Consider the following 19,228-nt stretch of genomic DNA (forward strand, 5'->3'; position numbering starts at 1 on the left):
ATGCCGCTTCCGGAAGTCCATTCTGGGCCTGGCCAACAAAAAATTAGCTACTGGTTTTGTCGAAGTGGTGTGAACCGGCTGAATTTCACCACTGCTCCCAAGCTAAGAGAAATGGTTAGAAAAGCTCCATTCTCAACTGCCATCAACTGGGTTTCAATGGAAGAGAATATTCGGGATTCAGGGTTAAGCGCTTGGGTCCTAGGCACTGTCTGACTTTGGCTGCTTTCTTGCAGACGTTTCATGACCCAACTAGGTAACCTCATCAGTGCTAGAAGGGAGTGGGGTTTGTTCTCTGTTTATATACGAGTACAGGGCTTCCCAACCAGGGGTGCTCGTACCCCCCTGGGGGTGCAAGATGATATTCCAGGAGGTGCGAAAACTTGGACTATCAAAATTATACCGTACTGTATATGCATAATTTGTTTGAACTTTCGTAAGGGGGGGGGTGCGAGAATATATCAGAAGTGTACCCTATACCATTTCAGACAAATGGCTGTCCAGTCTCTTCTTAAAACCTTCCAGTGTTGGAGCATTCACAGCTTCTGGAGGCAGGTTGATCCACTGGTTAGTTGTTCTCACTGTCAGGAAGTTTCTCCTTAGTTCTAGGTTGCTTCTCTCCTTAATTAGTTTCCATCCGTTGCTTCTTGTCCTGCCTTCAGGCGCTTTGGAGAATAGCTTGACTCCCTCTTCTTTGGGGCAGCCCCTGAGATATTGGAACGCTGCTATCATGTCCCCCCTTGTCCTTCTCTTCGTTAAACTAGACAGACCCAATTCCAGCAGCCATTCCTCATATGTTTTAGCCTCCAGCTCCCTAATCATCATTGTTACTCTTCTCTGTACTCTTTCTAGAGTCTCAACATCTTTTTTACATCGTGGTGACCAAAACTGGATGCAGTATTCCAAGTGTGGCCTTACCAAGGCCTTGTAAAGTGGTATTAATACTGCACATGATCTTGATTCTATCCCTCTGTTAATGCAGCCCAGTACTGTGTTGGCCTTTTTGGCAGTTGCCTTCAGGCCCAGTTTTGCTTTCCTCTTTTCAAGATCGGGATCGAAAGAGCTTCTCTTGATGTTAGAGATGCAGGACAATAAAACACAACGTTGTTCTTCGCCCAGCACACAGCCTTTAATTAAGTTAATCACTGCTTAAATGTCTCCCATGCCCTGTGGCCAAATTATCTGTCACTTGACCTGGTTTGAGAATTGTTTTTTTTTTTAAAAAAAATCACTAGGGGCATGGGGTTAAAGGGAGATGTTGAGATAAGGGGAATTTTGGTTATTAGATTTATAATATTTGGAAACTAGATGAAAATAAGGATTTCATCGCTTAATATTTAAAAATTAGACTTAAAAAGTTAAAGAAAGTTAAATATTATGAATATGTTTGATTTATTGATTAACCCAGGCTATATATATATATATATATATATGATTTTGATTTATTAAAGGGGATATTGTGTTATTAAGTAGATGATTTAATATGATGGGAACTAGATATCTCTTATATTCAAAGAGATAAAATATGTATTTTGGATATTATAGTTTGTTACGAAGTGAGATAAGGGAAATTTGGGTTACCCAAAGTCTGAAAACTATAAACTATAAAACTATAAATATCAAAGGTTAAATTGGAATATTGATAAGAAAGTAAAAAAAATGAGTAAAAATTAATAACAGCGTATGGATTGTTTATGAAGATGGAATGTAATTAAGATATATATAAACCCAAAATTTATTGATAAATGTAACAATGATGTTCTGATTGAGTTGATATACAGTAATTAGAAATTTACTAATTTGAATATGAGACAGTAAATATTAAGGGAAAAAGAGAACACAGTGCTAGGCTGCATTAATAGAGGGATAGAATCAAGATCATGTGAAGTGTTAGTACTGCTTTAAAAGGCCTTTATAAGGCCACACTTGGAATCCTGCATCCAGTTTTGGTCACCACAATGTAAAAAAGATGCTGAGACTCTAGAAAGAGTGCAGAGAAGAGCAACAAAAATGATTATAGGAATGGAGGCTGAAACATATAAGGAACGGTTGCTGGAATTGGGTATGTCTAGTTTAATGAAGAGAAGGACGAGGGGGGACATGGTAGAAGTATTCCAGTATCTCAGGGGCTGCCCCAAAGAAGAGGGAGTCAAGCTATTCTCCAAAGCGCCTGAAGGCAGGACAAGAAGCAACAGATGGAAATTAATCAAGGAGAGAAGCAACCTAGAACTAAGGAGAAACTTCCTGACAGTGAGAACCATTAACCAGTGGAACAACCTGCCTCCAGAAACTGTGAAGGCTCCAACACTGGATGTTTTTAAGAAGAGACTGGATAGCCATTTGTCTGAAATGGTGCCAGCATCCTAGGTGTCAACCAGGTACCTCCTTAAAATATGCAATGTTCCGAGTAGCGCAGTTTTTTGTAACATTGCTGGAGTTATTGCAGAAAGCTGCAGTTTCTTGATGTATTTTACAAAATTTTTGGACATAGTTCCCAGTGCCCCGATGACAATGGGTATTATTATTATTATTATTGATCATCGCACAATCAACCAGATGTTCAGACTGGATTTGGCATTTTGTCTACCTATCGAGTCCTTCCCAAGGACCTGGGATAGGCAGATGTGGGTATTTGATATTATTATTATTATTTTGGATCATCGCACAGTCAGCCAGATGTTCAAACTGGATTTGGCATTTTGTCTACCTATCGAGTCCTTACCCAGGACCTGGGATAGGCAGATGTGGATGTTTGATGGTATTATTATTATTATTATTATTATTATTATTATTATTACTACTCGTAGTAGGGTAATCAAATAAAGCACTGCCTTCCTTAATGTTTTCTTTCTCTCACTCAGTACTGGAGAAAATGAGACCTCCTCCCTTTTGAAGACAAGAATTCACACACAGCTGTTGCGTGGAACTGCTGAAGATAACATCAAACCAGGGTGTAACTTTTCTTCCTTGGATAATCCATTTATCAAGAATTGCCATTCCGAATTAGGTCAATCAAGGGTGTTGTATGTTCTTCACTCTTGGTTATCATTCATAGTTTGGAAAAAACCACCATAACAAGAAGAAAATAAATGTCTTACGGTTTTTGAAGGACATCTGGGCACCTATTATTGTGGTTTGTTGGGACAAAAAGCCTGAAATGTCTTGATGGTCCCCGTAGAAGAACACAACTATGGAAAGATACCTGCGGCCAAAGCTTATGAACTTGGGACTGAAGTTTGGGGTCCGAACTAAGTCGGACCTTCCTTTTAAGAGTAGGTTGATTCCTACAGTTTAGCAAATGGGATCCTAACAAGGTCTCAGCGGATCTGGATTTTGGAACAAAACCAAGTCCTCAAAGACATCAGTGATGGACTTCAAATGCCTGACAGGGAGAGAGCGAAAGTTTTCGCTTTCCATAGAAAAACATAATGTGTGTTGACTCTATCTGCCAAATCTAATAAAGTGGCTTTGGTGCAATCTTAAGTTCTCTTTATTAAAGCGTCTTCAGTTTTCTTCTTCTGCTATCCACACCCTTACGTACAAAATCACTTTTTTATTATTATTATTTCTAGCAGTTTCTGTTCCAGATTGACCCACTTCAGCTTGATGTGACTATCTGTAAAACTAGGATCTTGTAATTTCTTAGGCCACCTTGGCTCTTTTATGACTGGTGGACTTCAACTCCCAGAATTCCTGAGCCAGCCACGCTGAGGGGAAAGGGAGAGGTTTCCAAGCTAAGCCATGCTGGCTCAGGAATTCTGGGAGTTGAAGTCCACGAGTCATGAAGGGAGCCAAGGTTGCCTACCCCTGGCCTAGGAGGCTCACCGTTTCGAACAGGAGGACTTAGGACAAGGATAGGCAGCCTTGGCTCTTTTATGACTCGTGGACTTCAACTCCCAGAATTCCTGAGCCAGCCAGGCTGAGGGGGAAGGGAGAGGTTTCCAAGCTGAGCCATGCTGGCTCAGGAATTCTGGGAGTTGAAGTCCACGAGTCATAAAAGAGCCAAGCTTGCCTACCTCTGTCTTAGGCTAATATTCTCAAATTGGGTTAATTGATGGTGAATTTTCAGATACCACTTGCCGCTTACAGAAAAGAATAAGGGTAGTCTTTTATTCAATCAATCAGAATAGAGCTGGAAGGGACTTTGGAGAGCCCAGGAGACCCTATATGAGTGATGGCGAACCTTTTAGAGACCGAGTGCTCAAAAACTGGCCCCGCCCCCACTCCACCCCCCTGCCCCGCCGTCGTTCTACCCCCCCATCCCTTGTCCCGCCTGCCCACAGGACCACTCACTGCCTCCAGGGCCCGCCACATATTGCCAAGTAGCCTAGCAGCGCTGTGTCAGCCACACCCTCTGCCCGCGCCCTGCAGCATCAACTGCATGATGGGTTGTGAGGCCAGAGTCTTGTCTACGCTGCCTGGCTTCCATGTCCTTGGCTGCGCTGCTCCGCATGGGCCACACTTGGGGGGTGACTCTCCTCCAGGGGGGCTGCTGGAGAGGAGGGGGTCACGGGAGGCGAGGCTGGGGCAACAGCACGTGTGCCCAAAGAGAGGGCACTGAGTGCCACCTCTGGCACCTGTGCCATAGATTCGCCACCAGTGCCCTATACCATTTCAGACAAATGACTGTCCAGTCTCTTTTTAAAAACCTCCAGTGATGAAGCACCCACCATTTCTGAAGTCGAGCTGTTCCACTGGTTAATTGTCCCCCCTGTTGGGAAGTTTGAGAGGTTGCCACAAAGAGGAGGGGGGGTTAACTTATTTTCTAAAGCAGCTGAAGGCAGGACAACAAACAAGAGATGGAAACTACTCAAGGAAAGAACCAACCAGGAATTAAGGAGAAACTTCCTAACAGTGAGGACAATTAACCAGTGGAACAGCTTTGCCTTCAGAAATCATGGGTGCTCCATCACTGGAGAAATTTAAGAAGAGACTGGACATCCATTTGTCTGGAATGGTATAGGCCAGGGGTAGGCAACCTTGGCTCTTTTATGACTCGTGGACTTCAACTCCCAGAATTCCTGAGCCAGCCATGCTGAGGGGAAAGGGAGAGGTTTCCAAGCTGAACCAGGCTGGCTCAGGAATTCTGGAAGATGAAGTCCACGAGTCATAAAAGAGCCAAGGTTGCCTACCCCTGGTCTAGGGTCTCCTGCTTGAGCAGGGGGTTGGGTTAGAAGACAAGAAACAATGGATTGAAACTAATCAAGGAGAGAAGCAAACTGCAATTAAGGAGAAACTTCCTGACAGTGAGAACAATTAACCAGTGGAATGACTTGCCTTCAGAAGTTGTAGGTGTTCCATCAACGGCGGTTTTTAAGAAGAGACTAGGCAGCCACCTATGTGAAAGTGTATAGGGCAGTGGTGGTGAACCTATGGCACGCATGCCAGAGGGGGCACTTGGAGTCCTCTCTGTGGGCACGCGCGCCTCGCTCTTTGTCTAAGTTTTCGCAGGAAAAAGTCATTTCTCAAGCCCCTTCCTAGCCAAAACAAGCCTCCAGAGTGAGCGTGCTGTTTTCAGCTTTGAATTATACAGACTAACAGATGACCTGAGTGCTGCATGTGTTGCTCTCAAACTTACAAAGTATGAGCCAAGGTTAGACAAATTATCAGCAGGCATACAACAGCGAAAATCACATGAATTGTTCAAAAGCATGCCAAATGCAGACTTTTACCTTTCAATAAAAAGTTGTTTGCATCGTTGAAAGCTTTGTCATTGTGTTCTTCTTTTAAGACAAAAGATGTTAATGTACGAGTTGTTTTTTTTTCTAAACTAAAAGCTCAGTATTCAGATTAAATTGCCGCATTGTCACTTTGCGATAAATAAGTGGGTTTTGGGTTGCAGTTTGGGCATTCGGTCTTTAAAAGGTTCGCCATCACTGCTATAGGGTCTCCTGCATGAGCAGGTCCCTTTCAACTGTATTCTGTAATCTAAACCAGGCGTCCCCCACCCCCGGGCTGAGCCGTGGCATGCCAACAACCGGTCCGCACAAACAAACAAAGCCCCATCCGTGGGATGCAGGCAGCACACGAAACCACACACCCTCCAGTCTGTGAAAAAAAACTTTCTCCACGGAACTGGTCCCTGGTGCCCAAAAGGGTTGGGGATCTCTGCTGTAGCACATAATAATAATAAAACTAATGGAAAAAAATGTCCTTTAATTGGGTTGGCATATTTTATCAGTTAATAACCAGGTTCCATGTACCGAGCATTCTCTCCGTCCACTTTTATTGTGTTAGTTAACTGGTGCAGAGGGACGTTTTATTGTAACGACACCACAACATGATAAAATAGATAGGGACTTCCCAATGTATCTTGCACACTGGGGGAGAAAACGTCGCCTCTCGGATCTTCTTCATTATAATTGTTGGCTCCTGTTTGACTTTTCAGATACCTCCTCCTTCTCCTTCCTTTTAATTTTTTTTTTAATTTTTTTTTTTATTTATAAGACAGTTAAAATAAAGATGGACATAACGCAGTGGTTCTCAACCTGTGGATCGGGACCCCATTTGGGGTCGAACGACCATTTCACGGGGGTCGCCAAACAATGTAGTCCACGATTTTTCCCCCTTTTCCTTAGCTGTGCTACTCGCTTTTATTCTATTGGCTTTTGAAAGCCAATAGAATAGACTCTCTTGAATAGAGTCTAATTCTATTGGCTTTCAAAAGCCAATAGGAATTGTCCAGGCTGTCTCTGCCCTGCTGAGCCTGCCAAAAGCCCCAGTCTGCAAACGGTGCTGCACGAGTTGAGTAGTCCTCGATTTACGACCGGTTGAGTAGTCCTTGACTTATGACTGGTTGGGGGTCGCGGCATTAAAAAGGTTGAGAACCACTGACATAATGTAACATTCCAGTGTATATATTCCTAACAATTTGTTCCTCATCATACATATAATTCTTAATCTCTCTATATACATATTTTTCTATACAATACAGTCTCTAATTTGTTTCTCTATAGACTAGCATACGGTTTTGTATATCTCTATCTTAACACTAACTTCAAACCCGAACAGTTCTCCTTGATTCACACCAACAATAGAATTTGTCCCAGATTTCAAAGTAATCTGACTCTGTCTTGTCCTTCATTTCCATTGTGAGCCTATCCATATCAGCACATGATAGGATTTTATATAAATTCTCTTCTTCTGTTGGAATTTCTTTATTCCTCCAGTTTTGTGCATACGCCAATCTAGCAGCCATGAGAATATGTAGCATCAAGTAAAGTATCCCTTTGTCGTGTTTCTGCATAGTTATGTCTAGTAGGAAGAGTTCTGGTTTTAGCTAAGGTGACCAACTGTCCTCCTTTAGGGAGGACAGTCCTTCTTTTGTAAGTTCTGTCCTCCCTCAAAAAGTGTCCTCCTACATGTCCTTCGATCCTGAAGTTGAAACTCAAATACTTTGGCCACCTAATGAGAAGGAAGGACTCACTGGAGAAGAGCCTAATGCTGGGAAAGATGGAGGGCAAGAGAAGAAGGGGACGACAGAGAATGAGATGGCTGGATGGAGTCACTGAAGCAGTAGGTGTGAATTTAAATGGACTCCAGAAGATGGTAGAGGACAGGAAGACCTGGAGGAACATTATCCATGTGGTCGCGATGGGTCGGACACGGCTTCGCAATTAACAACAATAACATGTCCTTCTTTTTGATATTTGAAGACTAATCTGCAGGGCTTTTTTTTTCTCATAGAATGCTCAGAACGGCGTTCCGGCACCTTTTTTTGATATTTTTTTTTCAACTTTTGCATGAGCTGTGCTACTCCCCCTCTTGGCTTTCGAAAGTCAATAGGAATTGCTACTGAGCACGCCAAAACACCCGGCTGGCAAACTTTGCACATGCAAGTTGTCTGCAGTGAAGGCGAATTGGCAGGAACTTTGCACCCCTCCCTGCTACCCAATTACACCATCTCCTGGTTAGTTCTGAAGATACCTGGAGGAAACTGGATGGTAAGTTTCTCTTGATCTTCGGCTCTCCTAGGGCAATAATGGCTGTGGGTGCAAGAGGCAGGGGCAGCGAGGGTGCTGCGGGCGGGGGAAATGAAGGGCAGCAGCGGCCGGCTGCCCCCCTGCTGTGGGAGCCACGGGGCCCTCTCTACACGGTGCTGCACAGGGTGGGTGGTAGTGCTGGCGGGGCGACTGCAGGCAGGGTGTGTTGATGGCGGGCTGCCCCCCGGGGCCGGAGCTGACATGGCTGGTGCTTTGGGAACCGCGGGGCCCGCTCTACATGGAGGGGCAGTGGTACTGGCGAGGTGGCTGCAGGCGGAGGCGCGGCGGGCGGTTGACCTTCCATGGGCCGCGCCAGCTTTTACGATATTTTTTTCTTCAATTTATTTGTGTCCTCCTTTTCATTGTAAAAAAGCTGGTCACCTTATTTTAGCTCTGCCTCTATCATTAGTATTTCTTCCAGCCATTTTTTAACCTTGTTCTGAAATTGCTCTCAAATCCATTTTCCCCCCCTCCTTCTTTAAATGCTACGTTCTCCTCCGTGCTGTTCGTATTTTCCCGAGCGCTAAAAATGTTTGCTCTCCTGAAGAATGTGAGATCCATAAAGTCAAAGGGTTCCCCTGGGCTGTGGTATCGCCACGTTGTTGCTTTCAGCTACACAATCTCGTCTCCTGGCTTGGGATTTGGGAAAGTTGATAACGATGGGGTAAACTCCCGTTTTTTCCATCCAGGCTCCTTTGGGGCAGAGGTAAAAACTTGAAATCTCAGTCAAGGGCTGTGTAGTTTTCCAGATGCCCAGTTCACCAGTTTTATAAAACTTTCCAATTTTGTTTTGTTTGTTTTTTTTAAAAAAAAAAAAAAACTTGTATTCAATTGCTTTGAAACTTATTAAATTTTGTACTCAACACATTTTGGCAAAAAAAAAATAAAAATAAATGGCCCGGTATTTAACATTTTAAATCAAGTATATCTTATATAAGATAAAATAAGGGGTCAACTTGTTTTCCAAAACATCAGAAGGCAAGACAAGAAACAATGGTTGGAAACTGATCAAGGAGAGAAGCAATGTAGAATTAAGGAGAAACTCCTGCTGAATCAAGAGAGCCTATACCATCTCAGACAAGTGACTGTCCAGTCTCTTCTTAAAAACCTCCAGTGATGGAGCGCCCACAATTTCTGGTGGCAAGCTGTTCCACTGGTTGATTGTCCTCCCTGTTAGGAACTTTCTCCTTAATTCCAGGTTGCTTCTCTCTTTGGTCAGTGTCCAACCATTGTTTCTTGTCCTGTCCTCTGGTGCTTTGGAGAATAGTTTGACCCCTTCTTCTTTGTGTCAGTGTTCCTCAAATACTGGAACACTGCTATCGTGTCTCCCCTGTTTCTTCTTTTCTTTAGACTAGACAAATCCAATTCCTGCAGCCGTTCTTCGTATGTTTTAGTTTCCAGGCCTTGGATCATCTTAGTTGTTCTTCTCTGATTTTTTTTCCAAACTCTCAAGATCTTTGATTTGGATTGCTTTCTTGCAGATATTGCATTACCCAGCGAGATAAGGTCATCAGTGATGTTCAGTCTAACCCACATCTTAGGGGTTCTTTGCTGATATAGCCAACAAACCATGATTCATATTTTTGAAATTGCCCAAGATCAAACAGGAGGTTGCAAAATTTATTTATTTATGTATTTATTAAAATTTATAGACCGCCCCACTCCCGCAGGACTCTGGGCAGCTAACAATAAAAACACAACATAACATTAACAAAACAAACAATACAATAACATTCATCCAGGGGTCAGATTTTATAAACCCCAGGCCTGCCGGAAAAGCCAGGTCTTAAGCAGCTTGCGGAAAACCAACAGGGTGAGAACGGTCTTAATCTCTGGGGGGAGCTGGTTCCAAGACGTGGGCGCCATCACAGAGAACGCCCTCCCCCGCAGCCCCGCCAAATGGCACTGCTTGGCCGACAGGACCTGAAGGAGGCCCAGCCTGTGGGATCTAACCGGACGAAGGGAACTATGAGGTAGTAGGCGGTCTCGCAAATAGCCTGGCCCTGAGCCATATAGAGCTTTAAAGGTAATAACCAACACGTTGAATTGGACCTGGAGACCAATAGGCAACCAGTGCAGCTCACGGAGGATAGGTGTATCATGGGTGTACGAGGGACACCCACTATCACTCGCGCAACTGCATTCTGGACCAACTGTAGTCTCTGAATACTTTTCAAGGGTAGCCCCGTGTAGAGCGCGTTGCAGTAGTCCAGGCATGAGGTGACAAGGGCTTGAGTGACTGTAAGGAGAGCCTCCCGGTCCAGGTAGGGTCGCAACTTACAACAGACGAACTTGTGCAAAGGTCCTCCCAGCCACAGCCATCAAACGATGTTCCAATTTCAGCTGTGGATCAAGGAGGACACCCAAGTTGCGAACCCGCTCCGAAGGGGGTATATTTTCCCCTGCTAGAGTCAACACTGGACAGTTGACATGATCCTTGGGAGGCAACATCCAAAGCCACTTGGTCTTGTCAGGATTGAGCCTGAGTTTGTTAACCCCCATCCAACTGTCAGGATATTTTTCTCATGTGGAAATCTACTACTAATATTAACCCTGAGTCAGTACGATTGCCCAAACTTTAATACTCATTACTTTAAGGTGGAAGCAATTTAGATGCTTACATTATTTATTTATTTATTTATTTTTAAAAAAGATGCATTTATAAGATACATTTATAAGAATTCCAGCGTGCTTTTCAATTTAAAAAAAAACAACAACGATAAAACAAATTCAACTTTAATGTCCTATACCAAATCCTCTTTCCTGTCTACTGAACCAAGTCGGATATTTTGCCTCTGGGCTGACGTTTCTGTTAATTAGAGTGATTGATTTTCATTAATGTACTTTATTAGCACAACTGATTGATCGTGCTAATCAACAAATTTTTTACATGAGTCGGTGAACAATTTTTTTTTTCGGAGCGAGGGATGCACAGTAAACCTTTTCGGGGCTTGAAAAGGTTCAAAGATAGGCTGGGAAGCAAGCAAGCAAACAAACAAACAAACAAACAAATAAATTTGAATGTCCTGAGCTGGAAGGAAAGGGAGGAAGGAAGAATTTCACTACAAAACATAAAACTGAAAAATATCACACACCAATTTACCAAAGTGACCTTTGCCATCTGGTGTAAAACATCTCTAGAGAAATCCTTTTAAGAGACCTACTGTTACCTTGGTAAGGCAACACCAGGAGTATTGCATCCAGTTATGGTCACCACGGTACAAAAAAGACGTTGAGAATTTGGGGGAAAAGTGCAAAGAAGAGCAACTAAGATGATCCAGGACCTGGAGACCAAAACATATGAAGAAGGATTGGAGGATTTGGGTTTGGCTAGTCTAAAGAAAAGAAGAAACAGGGGTGACATGACAGCAGAGTTCCAGTATCTGAGGGGCTGCCACAAAGAAGAGGGGGTCAAGCTATTCTCCAAAGCACCAGAGGGCAGGAGGAGAAACAATGGTTGGAAACTGACCAAAGAGAGAAGCAACCTGGAATTAAGGAGAAACTTCCTGACAGTGAGGACAATTAACCAGTGGGACAGCTTGCCACCAGAAATTGTGGCCGCTCCATCACTGGAGGTTTTTAAGAAGAGACTGGACATTCACCTGTCTGAGATGGTATAGGTGCTCCTGCTTGAGCAGGGGGCTGGACTAGGAGATCTCCAAGGTCCCTTCCAGCTCAATTCTTACTGATTGAAGTTATGATTGTCCCAAGGGTGATGTTCCAAAAAGCAACTGGACTTTTTTGTTTGTTTATTTTTTCCTTGAAAACATTTGACTTCTCATCCAAGAAATGTCTTCTGTCTCTTGATCATGTTGAGCCAGACCTAATCTACCTGCGTAAGAACGTCAGCTTACAAACTGGAATGGAATGGAATGGAATAGAAAATATGGAATAGAATAGAAAATATAGAATAGAATAGAATAGAGTAGAGTAGAGTAGAGTAGAGTAGAGTAGAGTAGAGTAGAGTAGAGTAGAGTAGAGTAGAGTAGAGTAGAGCAGAGCAGAATAGAATATGGAATGGGATAGAATAGAATAGAACATAAAATGGGATAGAATAGGAATAGAATAGAATAGAATATGAAATGGGATAGAATATGGAATGGGATAGAATATGGAATAGAATAGAATAGAATAGAATAGAATAGAATAGAATAGAATAGAATAGCTGGAAGGGACCTTGGAGGTCTTCTCGTCCAACCCCCTGCTCAGGCAGGAGAAGCTTTTTATGACCTTTCTTACCACAATTGTTAAGTGAAGCATTGCAGTTATCAAGTTAGTAACTTGGTTAAGTGAATCTGGCTTCTTCATTGACTTTGCTAGTCAGATGATCGCAAAAATTATCACATGACCCCAGGACACTGCAACCATAAATATGGATCAGTTGCCAAGCACCTGAATTTTCATCATGTGACCACAGGGATGCTGCAGTGGTCATAAGTGTGAAAAATGGTCATAGATCATTATCAACGCTGTTGTAACTTCGAACAGTCACTAAATGAACAATTGTAAGTCGAGGACTACCCGTAATTTTAAAGGGCAAGTAGCTTTTAACGTTTGCCCTTTCGTTACCATTCCTCTTCTTGTGCAAAACGAAAGGACTCTTACGAATTCCAGAGGGTTTTAGCGGAGAGATTTATTGTGCAGGTTCAGAAGCAATAGCAACAAGCAATTCTGAACCCCGAGGGCGGGTTCAGACTTCAGTTTTATATTTTCCTTTTTTTTTTTTTCAGGAACAAAGGAATACACATTGAAATACACATTGTAATACATTAGGTTTGTTTCTCACGGGTATACAATGGAGAGTTTGCTACATACATTGTATCCAAGTGCAATGCGCATTAGGTTAGTCACATACTACTAACACAGCACTATTCCAGTAATTATGCAGACACATCATTATTCTAATGATGGTTCATTATTCCACATTACTCTATTTCACAAATCAGTCTTTTACATCCAAAGCGACCATACCCCAAATATTTATCATTTTTCTACACACACTAGTCCTCATGTAAGTTACAATTATCTCTTTGGAAGTAGGTGAAACGGCAAAGCAGAATAAATAACCCATTGGCAAGTGATGAAACTTTTGTACCCCTTGTCTTTAAGGGGTGGTATTTCCAAAATATTGTTAACACTGTTATAAAAGCTTTTCTTGGGTGACTTCTCTAGTTTGCCAATTCTGTATAGGTATTAGGTTAGAAACTGGAAGACCTAGTCCTATCTTGGGGACAAAACCAGCTTGGTGATCTTAGGCCTGTCACGTCCTCTCAGCCGTAGAAAAGAACCAACGGCAAACCACTTCTAAAAAAAATGCCAAGCTATAGTGTTGTGTCCTGAGTCTGCAAATGCAGGCTCGGGACGTTGCAAGGGTTCCCGGGCTTTGCCAAAGCTGCCCAGGACCAGACTGAGTGGCACCGGCCTAGCGCGCATGCGCAAGGCACAAAAAGTGCCTGAAGATGTTGCCATTATGTCGGGGATCTGGGACATATAAAAGGAGGCCTGCGTGCCTTTGCTCGTTATTGGAGTTTTGACTAAATGCACAATAAAGAGCTGTTTCCTAGAAATGCGTCTTCCTCATTCGCCATCGCTTCGAGGACTTAAAATATACCATCTCAGACAAGTGACTGTCTACTAGTCTTGTCTTAAAAACCTCCAGTTTGAAAATTTGCTTGAAAAGGTTTGGAAAGCTAGGCAAGGAGTTGTCCTTAAAACCAGATTATTGCTTGGCCTTCACAAGATGAGGTAAAAATGTTGCCCCCTTTCCCAATCAGCTATTACAATAGAGTATTTTCAACTGACAATACAATAAAGGCTGGTTATATATCCATATATGAGGTCCTATCAGTAGAAAGATCTGAATGTGTTTTCTCACCGTTTTCTCCAGCGTATATTTTTCCATCTGTCCTCTGTTTTTCCCTGGCTGAGAGATCAAAATCACTTTGCTGCATTTATCATGTCATAGCTTCCATTGAAATCCATAGTCAAATATTATAATATTGTATTATGGTAATATTAATTATTTCAGCAAGTGGAAGAAAGACAGTAAATAATATGTGTAATTTGTAACTGCCAGTAAAAGCAGGGCAAAATAATAATAATAAAAAAAAATCCTTGCCTGTTTGGATTTTTCTTTCTTTCTTTCTTTCTTTCTTTCTTTCGTCTCTCTCTCTCTCTCTCTCTCTCTCTCTCTCTCTCTCTCTCTCTCTCTCTCTCTCTCTCTCTCTTTCTTTCTTTCTTTCTTTCTTTCTTGCATTGTGGAAAAGCTTTGGTTTACATAAAGTATTTGGATTGTCTCTTTGAAGCCAAGAGAAAATTCTTTATCTGAACTGTCAGTATAATAGATGGGGGTCTGCATAAATATTTGCATAACTTTTATCAAACTGATGCATTTCGCTGAATGAATGCTTCACTTTTTTTACATTTTAGGAGGAAAGGTAATAATTTAGAAATATATGAAAAATGTGTCACCTTTAAGCAATTTTCGGCTGGCCATCAGGCTTTGCCTTGATTTGCATTGAATGGAACTGAGATTTCACTCTAAATGTTTGTCCAGGTTTTAAAGGTACATTTCATAGCCAAGTCTGTCTGTCTGTCTGTCTGTCTGTCTGTCTATCTATCTATCTATCTATCCATCCATCCATCCATCCATCCATCCATCTATCTATCTATCATCTATCTATACCCCCTCCCTTTCACTTTCCTCTTTCTTTCTTCCTTCCTTCCTTCCTTCCTTCCTTCCTTCCTTCCTTCCTTCCTTCCTTCCTTCCTTCCTTCCTTCCTTCCTTCCTTCCTTCTTTCCTGAGCTTGGTTGTTTTCTTGCAGACGTTTCATCATCCAAGTGAAATAACATCACCAGATGGTGTTCTACCCATTCCTTTCTGCTCCTAGGGTGGACACCAATGGTAAAGATAACAGAAGGCAGGTGAAATTCTTGGGTTTTGTTTGGAGCAGCATTTTAGTTCACTGACACAATTGCAAGGCTTGGGTGTCAAGACAGGCAAGCAAATGCACTTATTGTACTTTTATACTATATTCTAGAGCAAGGATAGGCAACCTTGGCTCTTTTATGACTGGTGGACTTCAACTCCCAGAATTCCTGAGCCAGCCATGCTGAGGGGAAAGGGAGAGGTTTCCAAGCTGAGCCAGGCTGGCTCAGGAATTCTGGGAGTTGAAGTCCATGTGTCATAAAGCGGCCTAGGCCTAGGCCAGAGGTAGGCAACCTCGGCTCTTTTATGACTCGTGGACTTCAACTCCCAGAATTCCTGAGCCAGCCATGCTGAGGGGAAAGGGAGAGGTTTCCAGGCTGAGCCATGCTGGCTCAGGAATTCTGGGAGTTGAAGTCCACAAGTCCTGAAGGGGCCATAGTTCCCCCATGCTGGCTCAGGAATTCTGGGAGTTGAAGTCCACCAAACATAAAAGAGCCAAGGTTGCCTACCCCTGGAGTAGATGACCTCCAAGGTACCTTCCAATTTTATTATTATTATTATCATTGATCATCGCACAATCAGCCAGATGTTCAGACTGGATTTGACATTTCTGTCTACCTATCGAGTCCTTACCAAGGACCTGAGATGATATTATTATTATTGTTGTTGTTGTTGTTATTTGGGACTTATGTGATCAAAATTCAGATGCCTGGCAACCGACTCATATTTAGGACCGTCGCTGTGTCCCAAGCTCATGCAGTCCCATTTTGCGACCTTTTGACAACCGAAGTCAACCGGGAGGCCATATTTGTTTAACCAACCGTGTTACTAATTGAAGAACTGCAAGGATTCCCTTAACAACTGCAGCATGAGAGGTGGTGAAATGGGGTGAAACTCGCTTAACCAACGTCTCGCTTAACAACATAAATTTTGGGCTCCGTTGTGGTCATAAGTTGAGGACCACCTGCAGATCTCCGCCCAGCCTTTGTCAGCTCTCAGAATAAAAGTTTCGTAATTGAAAATTAATTCATACCGCAAAGTGCAGTCAATAGGCAATTACTAAGATCCAGTAGCATGTTTGTTTGCTTGACAGAATTTGGCGGACGATTTATAAAGGGGAAGGCAATTATCTTCCTGGGCAAAGCTGGAACTTAATTACTGTGCAACCTCTCTTCATGACTTTTTTATGGCATGTAATAAGCTTCAAATGAATACCCATAAACATTAAAATCCCGCTTTGAATTATCTAAAATTGTCATGACCATCACAATTATTAAGAAGAAACTAGATTGGGACTAGACTAGAGTAGACTAGACAAGGAGAGTAGAATAGAATAGAATAGAATAGAATAGAATAGAATAGAATAGAATAGAATAGAATAGAATAGAATAGAATAGAAAATATGGGTTGGGATGGGAGGGGAGGGAAGGGAAGGGAAGGGAAGAGAAGAGAAGAGAAGAGAAGAGAATATAGAATAGAATAGAATAGAATAGAATAGAATAGAATAGAATAGAATAGAATAGAATAGAATAGAATAGAATAAAGCTGGAAAGGACATGGGAGGTCTTCTAGTCCAACCCACTGCTCAAGCAGGAGAACCTATACCATTTCAGACAAGTGACTGTCTAGTCTCTTCTTAAAATCTTCCAGTGATGGAGTGTCCACAATTTCTGGAGGCAAGCTGCTCCACTGCTTAATTGTCCTCACTGTCAGGAAGTTTCTCTTTAATTCCAGGTTGCTTCTCTCTATGGTCAACTTCCAACCATTGTTTCTCGTCCTTTCCTTTGGTGCTTTGGAGAATAATGTGACCCCCACTTCTTTGTGGCAGCCCCTCAGATACTATCATGTCTCCCCTATTTCTTCTTTTCTTTAGACTAGCCAATCCCAAGTCCTGTAGCTGTTCTTGGTATGTTTTATTCTCCAGGCCTTGGATCATCTTAGTTGCTCTTCTCTGAACTTTTTCCAGACTCTCAACATCTTTTTTGTGATATGGTGATCAAAACTGGCTGCAGTATTCCAAGTGTGGTCTCACTAGGGTTTTATAAAGTGGTACTAATACTTCACGTGATCTTGATTCTATGCCTCTGTTTATACAATCCAGGATTGTATTAGCTTTTTTGGCTGCTTCTGCACACAGCTGGCTCATAGTCAAGTGATTGCCCACTAGGACTCCAAGGTCCCTCTCACAGTCACTGTTTTTAAGCCGGGTCTCACCCAATCTGTATTTGTACCTTTGACATTTCCTGCCTAAATGTAAGACTTTGCTTTTCTCTACATTGAAACTCATTTTGTTGGATAGGGCCCATTGTTCAAGCTTGTCAAGATCTTTTTGGATCCCGAATTTGTCTTGGTCAACGTCTTATTTCTTCTGGTTTAAGCTTCACAATGCTGCTTATGGAGCTCAAGTAACTGAAGCAGTTCCCCTGTACAGGTAAGTCCTAGAATTGCAACAATTCATTTAGTGACCTTTCGAAGTTACAACGGCACTGAAAAAAAAGGTGACTTCTGACCGTTTTTCACACTTAGAACCATTGCAGCATTCCCCCATGGTCAGTTGCCAAGCATATTAAAAAAAAGAAAAGAAAAAGGGCCAGAATTGGAAAGACAAATCCAATCAGTTTGCTTGGCACTTGATTCATATTTATGAAGATTGCATTGCAAATAAAAGTTATAAAAAAGAATAAAAAAGATATGGTGGAAACCTCAAGAGCCCAAGAAGGTATAAAAGCCCACCACGCCTTGCTCCATGTGGTCACTTTTTCCGAGAGCCATCTTTCTGTCTGGCTTTCCTCTTCAATAAACTGCAACCTTCTTCCTAAAGCAGTCTCCATGTTGTTAATTCCCAGCTTGGACTGAACCACGATGAAGACTTTCCTTTCAACAGTTGTTAAGTGAAACACTGCAAGGTTTACCTTAGTAGCACGGTTGTTCAGTCAATCGGGCTCCTCCATTGACTTTGTTTCTCAGAAGGTTGCAGGACAATGCAACTGTCATAAGTACATGCCAGTTGCCAAGTGTCTGGATTTTGATCACGTGATTACGGGGGATACTGCAATGGTCGTTACGCGTGAAAAAAGGTCAGGAGTCGCTTTTTTTTTCACTGCCGCTGCAATTGTGAGTGGTCACTAAATAAATCAAGGTTATCAACGTATACCATGACATATTTACATTCATACAATTATAAGAGCGGAAGCCTATTGACCATCTAACTTAGCTAATAAGATTTCTGGTTTTTTGACAAATCTGGATTTGTCTTTCCAATTTTGGCCCTTTTCCTTTTCTTTTTCTTTTAATATGCACATCTCAAATAGCTAGAAAGCTGGTTTGCTTGCATCCTTTTTTCCCACTGCAATTTTTTTTTCCAGAAGTTGAATCTATTGTAATCTATAGGATTGTTGTTGCATCAATCTCCTTTTTATATTTTTTTTCCAACATCTGTCTAGAAAATAAGCACCACAGCCTGGAGAATGAGAGCAACGTTCTGATGGTAACAATTTTAATCAAATTGTGTGTCTCTTTTTATTTCCCTTAAAAAATAACAAAGGGATTTCTTTTCTTTCTCTCTTTCTTTCTTTCTTTCTTTCTTTCTTTCTTTCTTTCTTCCTTCCTTCATTCATTCATTCTTTTCTTTTCCTTTCTTTTTTTCAAAAAAGGGTGTGGGTGAAGATAAAGAGTCTATTCTTGCAGGTTTTAAATTCTTTCCCCCATGAAACCGTCTTGATATTTGTCCTTTTCATCAAGATCCCTTTTCCATGTGTGAAGAGAGTAGCAGAAAATATATTGATGAAGGAGCTTGGAAATTTTAATTGGTTCAAATAAAGAATGGATTTTACATCCCATGTTTCTTTTGGTTTTTTTTTTTTTTTATTCTTGCGCTTCTAAAAATGAGTGTTCCTTAATCTTTTCCTTGCACCAAAAAAAAAAAAAAACCCTGACATAAAACTAAACAGAGGCTGAAGGAAAAGATTTCTGACTAAGGAGCCTTTGGCTGAAGTTTATTTACAGCTTTTAATCAAACTGGTTTCCTTTTAGTATCTGCAAACATCTTGTCTAGCTTTCCCCCAGTGTGTTGAAATGCAGTAGCATCAAAGTTAAATGAGGAAGGAAGAAAAGAAAGAAAGAAACAAGCAACTAACATTATAAAAACTTGTGTTTCTTTTTTTTTCTTCTGTTAAACTGATGGAGCCAAATGCCTCTAGAGATTTTTTTTTTTTTTTTTCAATACTCTTCGATTTAAAGAGTGTACCGCTTTAAGAGGGCTCTTCAATCACCAGGACATAAAACTCAGAACTATTAAAACTGAGCAGAATCCAGACAAAT

The 19,228-nt window shown here is 41.8% G+C and overlaps 1 protein-coding gene across 2 annotated transcripts in view; it reads left to right on the plus strand.

Moving 5' to 3' along the window:
• The window catches only part of PIK3C3 (phosphatidylinositol 3-kinase catalytic subunit type 3), a 111,459-nt gene extending 107,979 nt beyond the window's left edge, over positions 1-3,480 (plus strand). For both annotated transcript variants that reach the window (XM_039362476.1, XM_039362477.1), the window contains one exon: positions 2,859-3,480. In XM_039362476.1, coding sequence (XP_039218410.1) covers positions 2,859-2,873 — 15 coding nt within the window. In that variant the 3' untranslated portion in view covers positions 2,874-3,480. The remainder of the gene's footprint in view (positions 1-2,858) is intronic.
• The last annotated feature ends 15,748 nt before the right edge of the window (positions 3,481-19,228 follow it).

The sequence above is a fragment of the Crotalus tigris genome, unplaced genomic scaffold (assembly GCF_016545835.1).
Source record: "Crotalus tigris isolate CLP2741 ecotype Arizona unplaced genomic scaffold, ASM1654583v1 scf7180000019466.1154592, whole genome shotgun sequence".
Taxonomy (NCBI): domain Eukaryota; kingdom Metazoa; phylum Chordata; class Lepidosauria; order Squamata; family Viperidae; genus Crotalus; species Crotalus tigris.